The sequence below is a fragment of the Poecilia formosa genome, unplaced genomic scaffold, assembly GCF_000485575.1.
Source record: "Poecilia formosa unplaced genomic scaffold, Poecilia_formosa-5.1.2 Scaffold33, whole genome shotgun sequence".
NCBI classification, from domain to species: Eukaryota; Metazoa; Chordata; class Actinopteri; order Cyprinodontiformes; family Poeciliidae; genus Poecilia; species Poecilia formosa.
The window spans coordinates 812,356-822,565 of NW_006799972.1; the positions used below are offsets into that span (position 1 = coordinate 812,356).

The 10,210-nt window shown below is 39.4% G+C and overlaps 1 protein-coding gene across 1 annotated transcript; it reads left to right on the plus strand.

The window, feature by feature from the left end:
* The first annotated feature begins 374 nt into the window (after window positions 1–374).
* On the plus strand, window positions 375–9,064 carry ddx21 (DEAD (Asp-Glu-Ala-Asp) box helicase 21). The gene is made up of 16 exons (XM_007549806.2): window positions 375–548; window positions 1,771–2,004; window positions 2,099–2,230; window positions 2,337–2,412; window positions 2,743–2,921; window positions 3,002–3,119; window positions 3,339–3,524; window positions 4,034–4,179; window positions 4,289–4,438; window positions 4,550–4,711; window positions 5,824–5,943; window positions 6,032–6,105; window positions 6,244–6,403; window positions 7,231–7,365; window positions 7,496–7,540; window positions 8,178–9,064. Exons 1-16 carry the CDS (start codon window positions 465–467, stop codon window positions 8,406–8,408), a joined length of 2,232 nt encoding a protein of 743 aa, XP_007549868.1. The 5' UTR covers window positions 375–464; the 3' UTR covers window positions 8,409–9,064.
* The last annotated feature ends 1,146 nt before the right edge of the window (window positions 9,065–10,210 follow it).

Genomic DNA, 10,210 nt, shown 5'->3' on the forward strand with positions numbered 1-10,210 from the left:
TAAGATGGCCGCCGTATTTCCTGCGCCGGAGCAGCCAATGCGGCGTCTACCCTTATATTATGTCTATGATCGTAGCAACGGGCCCGCCCCATAAGTGGTCTACGTATTAATGTCTATGGGTAAACGTTCTGATGATGCGTTCTCATCAGCTCCGAGGTTGGTACTTCCATGTTTCACACCGAAACTTACTGTCTCCCAGTTGCAAGCCAGCGAACCAGTTTAATTCGCTAATTTGCTAACTCAGAGCTGTAGCTGACTGGAAGAAGCAAACTTCTCAGAATTTGTACTTAAACGCTTTTGCTGCATGTTCAGGAAGCATGGGAGTTGCCATTAGCGAACGTTCCATGAACGCTCCACTCGTCAGCTGTGATCACGTTTCTTCGCTCCGCCTCTTCCGGTCCTTTCCATCCGCGTGCCCTAGGTTAGCCTGTGTCCACGTCGAGGGTCTCCAACAGGGAAGAGAAATGCCGTCAAAAATCATCTTTGAAACTGAAGAAGAAACCACCGAGAAAGATATGGACACCGTCGCGGAAGCTGAAACCTTCAAGGTGAGTTTGACGATCCACGTCGAGTTAAAGGGCTGAAGTTTCTGCCACTGCTCCTCCATGTTTGACAACATGTGGCTGTCCTTGCTAGTAGCTAACGTCTAACCGTGGCAACAATAATACATCTCTAACAAAGAGGAACTCGAAACAAGTTACAGTTGAAATATTAACATTGAATTAGCGTTTACAGATGAAAATGAATGTGGTATTAGTATATATCCATTGTGTAATCAGGGATACTCTTACTTACATTATCATATGTTAAGTTTTTGTTATTAAGTGGACGCTTAAAGTATCCAATACATGGATCCATGATCATTGTACATATCAACAATGTGGACAAATATGACAGTAATTCGCATTTTACCTGTTGACACAAACTCGTGATATTTAATTTATCTAGATTTGCCGATGAGACATGATTTACAAACAAACCGTCACGTGTTTCTTTCACTTTTTCATACACCCCTCATTTTATGCACAGCTTATTCTTATAACGATCCCAGAAGTGGACAACTCTGATATTTTAACAGAGAAAGGACAACAGTCAAGTTGAGGTTTGGGGGAAAAATTAATGCATTTGTAGTGACTTGGTTCATTTCCTCAATTTTACCAACTTTACCTTATATCAACATGCATACTGGTATAAAAGGTGACAATTCACACCTGGCATTAAAAACTACCCTGAGTGATTGGATGCATTAATTGTGGATTTGATTATATTTTTGATAAAGTAGTTATAGAAATATAGGAAATTTCAAACATCATCCAGTTTAAAAAGGATTTAAAGATATTTTACTGAAACAATATTTAGCTTAGGAGTGCCTGGCTTTTTCATACATCAGCAGTTTTGATTGTCAGATACTGGAATATAATTTCATTTTATATGTTTAACTTCCTCATTTCGAACATTCAGTTGTTAAGCTGAGTAGTGTCCCTCTGTTTACATTCTGCCCTGTGAAAAGCTCTAACATTGACCAATGCATGGTGAAATCTGCCCCATGAAAAGTTGCTCTCTGCTTCATGTTATTTATTGGTGAATAATATTAGGTGCATGCATTATGCATCAAATATTTCTTTAAAAAATCACGGAGTAACATTATTTACAAATGATATATCTAATGCAAAATGTATTTGTTACTGTTAAAATTAGTTTAACAATGTTGCTAATCATTACTTGGACAATGAATATTTGGTTAGGGTAAATATTTTTCTTTCCTTGTAGGTGAAGAACAAGACAAAGGAAGGTAAGAAGCTGAAGAAGAAACAACAGCGGTCTGAGGAGCAGGAGGAGGAACCAGACTGTGAACCTCCAGCACCGAAGAAGAAAAAGAAGAAGGACAAGCTGGCAGCGGACCAAGCGAACGGCCACATCGAAGAGGCCGCTGACCTGAACGGTAACAGCGGTGATGTGGAGTCGCCAAAAAAAATAAAGAAAAAGAAAAAGGAAGCATCAGAGGTTAGTACTGTACTGTTGTACATGCATGTGTATTTTTTTTTTCAGTGTCTTTCTTCCACATGTAACACTTTTATTGCTGTTTTTGGACAAATAGAAGAGCCAGAAGCAAAAGAAAGCAACTACTGAGGCAGCAACCAATGGACATTCCACCCCAAACACACCAGTTCAAACTCCCAGTCAGACCCCATCCCAGTCGAGCGATGAGTTGGCCAGTGACAGCGAAAATGTAAGATTTGACACCATGTTGGCTGTCTATGCTGGCACGAAGATGCTTAAGGTTTGCTGCAAAGAACAAAAGAAAACATTGGAACTGAATTTCTTTCCACTTTTAGGAGCAGACACCTGAGCAGAGAGAAGGAGCTTTCTCCAACTTCAGAATTTCCAAAGTCACCATTGATAAACTGAAAGGTAAGCAATCTCTGTTTTTATAGTCTAGATGTCTACATTTTAAAGCTGATGAAAAAAAAAGTTCCCTTTACATAGCTGGCATGAAGCTGCATTTATCTGGTGATTGTGTGGTTTGTGTAGAGGACTCATCAACTTAATGATGGCTTAATAACATTAAAAACTTAATATGTGATCTTGATGACATTCATACACAACTGCAGACTGCGTAAACACGAATGTGTCTACTTTCAGCCGGATGTTACTCATAAGTTTAAAGCCTGAGGTTATCATTGTTTGTTTTTTGCCTCTTCTGTATCTCCTTATTCTCTCTCTTCTCTGTCGTCTTTTCAGCTCGGGGAGTCACCTACTTGTTTGACATCCAAGTCAAGTCATTTAATGCTGTATATGATGGAGAGGATGTAATCGCCCAAGCCCGTACTGGAACAGGAAAGACCTTCTCCTTCGCCATACCGCTGGTGGAAAAGCTCCAGAACGATTCGGTGGAGATGACGAGAGGCCGGCCTCCCAAGGTACTCACCAGAAACTTACACATTTCTTCTTCAGTTTCTCTCAATATTTGTCTAAAACTTGATTTTTTATTTGTTAATAGGTGCTAGTGTTGGCTCCTACCAGAGAATTGGCTATCCAGGTCTCCAAGGACTTCAAAGACATCGCCAAAAGACTGTCCATCGTCTGTTTCTATGGAGGCAGCTCATATAACCCACAGAGTATGTCCATGTTTCAGTATTAATAGTTTACTGAAAGTTGTTGTAAAAAAGAAAAAGCAAAAATAGGGAAAAAACCAGCAAACTCTTGTTCAATATATAGCTTTTAAAAGTGATTCAAATTGAAATAGTCTGAGTACCTTAGAAATGTGGCCTGCCGCCTCTTAGTACTTATACTTTTGTCAGAATTAATACTTACTTTTTAAAAAAATCTTTGTCCAGTTGATGCTATTCGTAACGGAATCGATATTTTGGTGGGAACGCCCGGTCGCATTAAAGATCACCTTGAGAACAACAAACTCAACCTCACCAAACTGAAACACGTCGTTCTGGACGAAGTGGACCAAATGTTGGACATGGGGTTTGCAGATCAAGTTGAAGAGATTTTGGGTTCTTCGTATAAGAAAGGTAAGTCAACATCAAAAGTTGTGTGAGAGGAATTTAAGTAGAGATGCAGTAAATGGATTTATCAGGGTAGTAGAGGTTTCCAATTTTCTTTGAAATCCTGCTTGCCTATTCCGACTTGGGCTTATCGCATTTTTACATCCTCAGTACTATAATATATAAAAAAAGTGTTTAAGATGAATAGTTTGAGTCCAACATACAATGAAGCAATTACAAGACTATTATACATTGATGAAAATACAATTAAAGTCTGTGCTGTTTGTTGATGTTTATGTAGTATGAAAAATTTTGAGAGTGATTCGTTAAATGGAGCAGAAAAGCTCAGATGTTGTTTTTGGGGAGCTGATGACTCCTACACCTACCATACAGCAACAAGCAAACATTTGGGTGTCATGCTTATGGATATGATGTGTTGGATTTGTTTCGCATTCCTGTGAGAGTGGATCTAAAAGTCCGAAGCAGGGTTTTTAAAATGACTGAAGCCCACTTGTGTGTGTGTGTTCCCCCTGCAGACAGCGACACCAACCCGCAGACTCTTCTGTTTTCTGCAACCTGCCCTCCCTGGGTGTATGATGTGGCCAAGAAATACATGAGGCCAGGCTGCAAGCACATCGACTTGATCGGCAAGAAAACACAAAAAGCAGCAACAACTGTTGAGGTAAGTGTGAGGAAAATAAAAACGCTGCATTCTGAGAACAAACGTGACCCTTGCTGGGTTTTGTTCTCTTTTGTCCACTTGTTGCATCATCCTGTCCTTCCCTCTGCAGCACCTGGCCATCGCGTGCCACTGGTCCCAGCGTGCTGCAGTGATTGGAGATGTAATCCAGGTGTACAGTGGCAGCCATGGCAGAACAATCGTCTTCTGCGAGACTAAGAAGGAAGCCAATGAACTGGCCATGAATGCATCCATCAAACAGGTAACCATAGCAATCTGCATCTCATAATAACCTTACACAAAAGCAGTTCTTGAATATAAAGTCACATTTGCTGAGCTGTTAAGTTTTTCCTGTCTTATTTGATGCTTTTAGAGTTCCCAGTCTCTCCATGGGGATATTCCACAGAAACAGAGAGAGACGACTCTGAAAGGTTTCAGGAATGGTGTCTTTGAGGTCCTTGTTGCCACAAACGTCGCCGCCCGTGGATTAGACATCCCAGAGGTCGACTTGGTGGTCCAGTGTTCTCCTCCGAAGGTTGGCTCACACAGAAACTCACTCTGCTCGACGAAAATCGGCGCTGGTGTGAAACAAGCCATTATCAGATTTCAAGACAAAAAAAAGCAGCACTGATAAAATCTATTATCATAACTGGGGCTGGACGAAATGGTTGAAAAACGTATCAGGATGAATCAAGCGTTTCATATCAGTAGATCAATAATATTGATAATTATTCAAATTCAAAATTAATCCCAAAGGGTTAATAAAATATTAGTTTTTATTTTAAATAACTGAAATACTTCCAACATGATGCCGGGACCTTTCCTGTTTTATCCACAGTTTTAACTCCATGCACTTGTTTTTTATTTTCCACCATTTTATTTATTTTTTATTTTGTTTTTACTTTTAAACAACCTGTTAGCCTGCTGCTAACAGGTTGTTGCTATGCAACCAAAACTGGGAGCGGGACTTGAAGCTTCTTTTTACCCAGAAGGTTGTTGCTAGGTAACCGAAGAGCAAGTGAATTAGTTAATGCCACCAACCTGGCTGAGTGGTTTAGGAAAGGCTTTAGCCTTTCCATTGCCTACATCTCCCAGAATGCTGTGCGGTTTTGAATTGGAGTTCAGTGAATATTCTGTCAGATATTATTAGTGATCACATGTATTGAGACATATAATTTTAGCAACTTATTGCAGCAATTTTATACTTTTCTTAGGCCTGTAACTTACTATTTTATTCATAAGAATGTAATTTTAATTATTTTATTTTACAATAAAGATGTTTTTTTTTTACTTCAGGCACACAGCAGAAACATGCTTGACCTTTTCTAGAAGCTGTTGCTCCAGGAATCACCAACTCCAGGCCTGAGAGCCACTGACCTAAACTCTTTAGATGCATCGCTGCTCCAACACCCCTGAATACAATTGATCCATTTCCTCTTCACCTTTTTGTCATGTTTGACAGATTCCTAGTAATGAGTCAGGTGTGTTGTAACAGAGATGCATTCAGAAGTTACTCTGGAGGTCTAGAGTTAGAGAGCTGTAGCAGTAAATATTGAAAACAAAGTCGTTTAGTTTTTAAATGAGAATAACTGAATATAAATCAGTCACATCTTGGCATGAATCAGCAATTTTCTACGTTGTTGTCAGGATGTCGAGTCCTACATCCATCGTTCAGGGCGAACAGGACGAGCGGGCAGGACTGGCATCTGCATCTGCTTCTACCAGAGGAAGGAAGAGGACCAGTTGCGCTATGTGGAGAACAAAGCCGTAGGCGTCTTACACTGACTTGGTTACATTCTGGCTATTTTACCTGTTTAAGTTGATACTAAATGCTTTTTGTTTGATTTTATTTTAGGGGATCACTTTCAGGCGAGTCGGTGTCCCAACTGCCAATGACATCATCAAATCATCCAGCAAAGACGCCGCCAGGTATGTATGGGAGACTCTGCTGCTGTCATTCATAAAACTATTGTAACATTATTGAACGTTTATGAAGTCATTCAACTTCTCAGTTACAAGATTTTGTCGGGATTTCATAAAATCCTTTCCCATTCTTGTTTGTTGCAGGTTTTTGGACTCTGTTCCAGCCACAGCTGTTGAATATTTCAGGGAATCGGCAGAGAAGCTGATCAAAGAGAAGGGAGCGGTGGATGCACTCGCTGCTGCTCTGGCTCACATTTCCGGAGCCACGAGTCTGGAGCAGAGATCTTTGCTCAACTCTGACGCTGTGAGTTTCCTTTGCCCTCAGAAACCCTTTTCTCAAACCTTTCAGAGTGACTGCAGTTGGCTAAACTGGGTCAGATCCAAAACCTGACCTTCGTATATATAACCCAGTTTCCTCATTGTTTCATTGGTGCTGCTCTTCTTGCTAGGGTTGGGCGACGAGGCTTAAAAATGAAAGATTTTTGTTTTCATACCAGATCCAATTTCTGATTTTAGTCATTTTTTTCTTCCTTTCTAAAAAATAAATCACAAGAATTGTATTGAATTATGAGAAATAAAGCAGAATAAAGATTCAATTTCACCAGATTGTCTTAAAAGTAAGAGGTAGAGTTGTTTTAATGAGAAAAGCTTCCACAGTTACTGATATATGACCTTTGACATGGACTCAGTCGTTTTCTCAATAGTTTCAAAGTCCTGCTACTGATAATTTGATGTTTATGTGTTAAAAGATGAAGTATTTACTTATCTTTGAGTATTACTTCACAAGATGCTCGGCGTTTCTCATTAAATTTTTTATGTACTCAACTTTATTCTTGTAATAAAAAAAATAGCTTGGCCCTAACGTTCTGTTGAATTCAAAGTCCAAATAATTAGAAGCTGTAACACACGTTTGTCAAGCAAGAGGGCGTGCTGACACAACTCTGTGGAAACACAAGGAGCTCACTGGTGAGAGAAAATCCAGATTTTTCATAAATTAAACTCAAAATTTGGTTGATAAAATTGATTTATCGCCCAGCTCTACTTCTTCCTGATGCACAAAACTGGAGTCATTTTCTTCCATTGCGAGATGCATGTTGTAGTTCCTGTGTGATATTTTGTGTGTTTTTGCAGGGCTACACCACGATGCAGTTGCAGTGCTCCCAGGAGATGCATAATCTGGGTTATGCCTGGAGAACCATTAAAGAGCAGCTGGGAGAGGACTTTGAAAACCACATTCACAGAATGACCTTCCTCAAAGGCAAAACGGTAAATCCATTCAGACGTCTCACTTCTGGAGTTGGTCGGTGCCAGAAATGTAAAACACAGACTTGATCTTTTATCACTGGACAAAACCGCTCACTATTTCTATTTATTTTTGTCTGTTTGTTTGTAATAGGGAGTTTGTTTCGATGTCCCGGCTGATAAAGTCAAAGTGATTCAGGTAAGAACATCAGCGCCCTCTACTGGTCAACGCCAGGATGCGTTTTTGAAATAAATTCAGAAATTGATTTTTCTTTTAATTTAACCCTTTCATGCATGAATTATGATCTTTTGTTTCAGGATTTTTTTTTTCCAATTTTTTTTTTTTTTGATTTTCTTAAGGCATAAAGAAAGTAGGAAAAAAATTGTTTTTAGGTGATCAATCGTAATTTTCTCCAAATACAAAGTTGTTATTTGAAAAATACATCAGTAGTATTGATCTTTAGGGGTTATCTGAGGTGACACTATTTGTTTTTTTTTACCTGGAAGAGTCGTCTACAGTAGAAGGAGGGACCGGGTCGGTCGTCATGCTTTTTTGTCTGTCGGCCATATTGGATTTAACAAAAATAATGACTTGCATTTACAGCTGATGGCCAGCAGTTGATAGTGTATTTTATGATGCATTAGTTTCCACTTCAGTGGTCTGTGCATTTATAACATAAAAATCCGCAAGAAGCACAAGAACATGGCTTTTAGATATCTGTCCGCTGTAGTGACCGCTGTGCATGAAAGAGTTGAGGTGAAACAAATGTTTTGACACTTTTAGGCCAGTTTCTGTTGTTGAAATAAAACCCTCATAACTTGTTTTGCTTCATCAGGATAATTGGAAAGATGGTCGCCGCTGGCAGCTGACTGTAGCTACAGAGCTCCCAGAGCTGGAGGAGAAGCAGTTCCCCAACCGCGGAGACAGAGGCGGGTTTAGAGGCGGGAGGGGGCGTGGCTTCGGTGGAAACGGAGGACGTAACGGCGGCTTCCGGAGCGGCGGTGGCGGCGGCTACAACAACCGAGGAGGACACAAACGGACCTTCAACCAAGCGTTCGATTACTGAACCATCAACTGATTGATGTTTTCAGCTTTGCTGTTGGTGGACTTTATTAACTATCATTAAGAGACCGATGGAGCTGGTGAATATATTTCTGATATGAAATATTAGTCACATGCCACATAAACATGAATTACTCCCCTTTGTTCAAAAGTGATAAAAAAGTTGAATTTATCATCTAAAATAATGAATTCTTAGAAAAAAATACAGATGGTCCTTTATGGCTTCATATAAAACTAATATTGCTATTTGGAAGAGTTGAGCAAAAGCACAGCTCAAACACCATCAGCAAGGGATGTGTTGGTTTTCCAATATTTTGATTTATAAACAAAGTATTTAAAAATAGTTTCCTGTCCTGGAAAAGGTAGGAGAGTGTCACTCTTACTGATAGTGTCACCGTCTTATCCTGGATCTTTGGGGAACAGCAGGAGCAGTAATCAGTCTTTGACCTCCGTCTATGTAGAGATGACTCGGCCATCAGTAGGTAACATGTTGCACAACGTTTTTATAACATGTTTACTGTCAGATTGCTGCATTACCATCTGCTGACACCTCTCCTCGAATACATATGTTGGATGATTGCTTTGCAATTGCTTCTATTTAATAACTGTTCTGCTTCCATTCATTTGAATGAAACATCTTATTAAAAAAGGTCAACTTGGCTGATGTTTGTTCTTTTTAAAGGTGTGGAAAATCAGACCTTTCACTCCTAATGCATATAAAACACATGGTCAAAGTGCATGAATGAATCAGTTTTATTACGATGTTGCAACTTTATTAAGTGGTACGATGTGTGAGGGTAATGTTGGTCAGAATAATAAACCTAACTGAGACGCACTCTAAACTGATATGGGAACAACATACAGGAATTTTATTCATACCAGCATTACACATAATCTAAACATTTCTGTTTAGTTTTGATCTTCAGTTATAATCCTATGACCTGGTTCTTCATGGGATTATAATCTTGTTCTTGAACTACAAGAATAAGGATTCAGAAAGAATTCACAGCATGCCACCGTTTCCCATGTTGCACCTTAATTCCAAATTATTAAATTAATCTCTTTCCCCTAATTCCCACAGAGAAGAATCCTGTTATGATGATGTGAAAAGGTTTTTTTTTGTGTAATTTTATTAAAAATAGAAATCACATTTACGTAAGTATTCACATCCTTTTGCTATGAAGCTGAAAATTGTTCCACTGATTATTGAGATTTTTCTACAACGTATTTTCCTCCTGAGGAAAATTTAGTTGGTCTATCAAATCAAAGTCAAATCAAATTTTATTTGTGTAGCACATTTCAGCAACAAGGCATTTCAGAGTGCTTTACATGATAAAAACACGAAAATGCAACAGTCGACAATTGAAACATTTGCTGTCGTTTCACATCAGATTGATTAATGATTCATTGATTATGTTTCTAAAGCAACTCTAAACTGGTGGGTTTTAGTTTGGATTTAAGGGAAGTCAGTGTTTCAGCTGTTTTGCAGCTTTCTGGAAGTTTGTTTCAGATTTGTGGTGCATAGAAGCTGAATCCTGCTTCTCTGGCCTGATCCAGAGCTGGATCCAGAGCTGGATCAGGCCAGAGGTCAGAAATCAGACACCAAGCATGAAAGTGAAGGAATCGTCAACAGACCTCAGATTGTCTTCCGGCACAAATCTGGAGAAAGATCAAAAAATGAAGATCCTAAAGAGATCTCTGGCTTCCAGGAATGGATTCATTTGCTCTTTTTCTGACCCGGCCCGCTCCATCATCCTCTCTGCAGACTAAGTTTTCTATAGACATCAGCCAGACGTCACAGCGGTG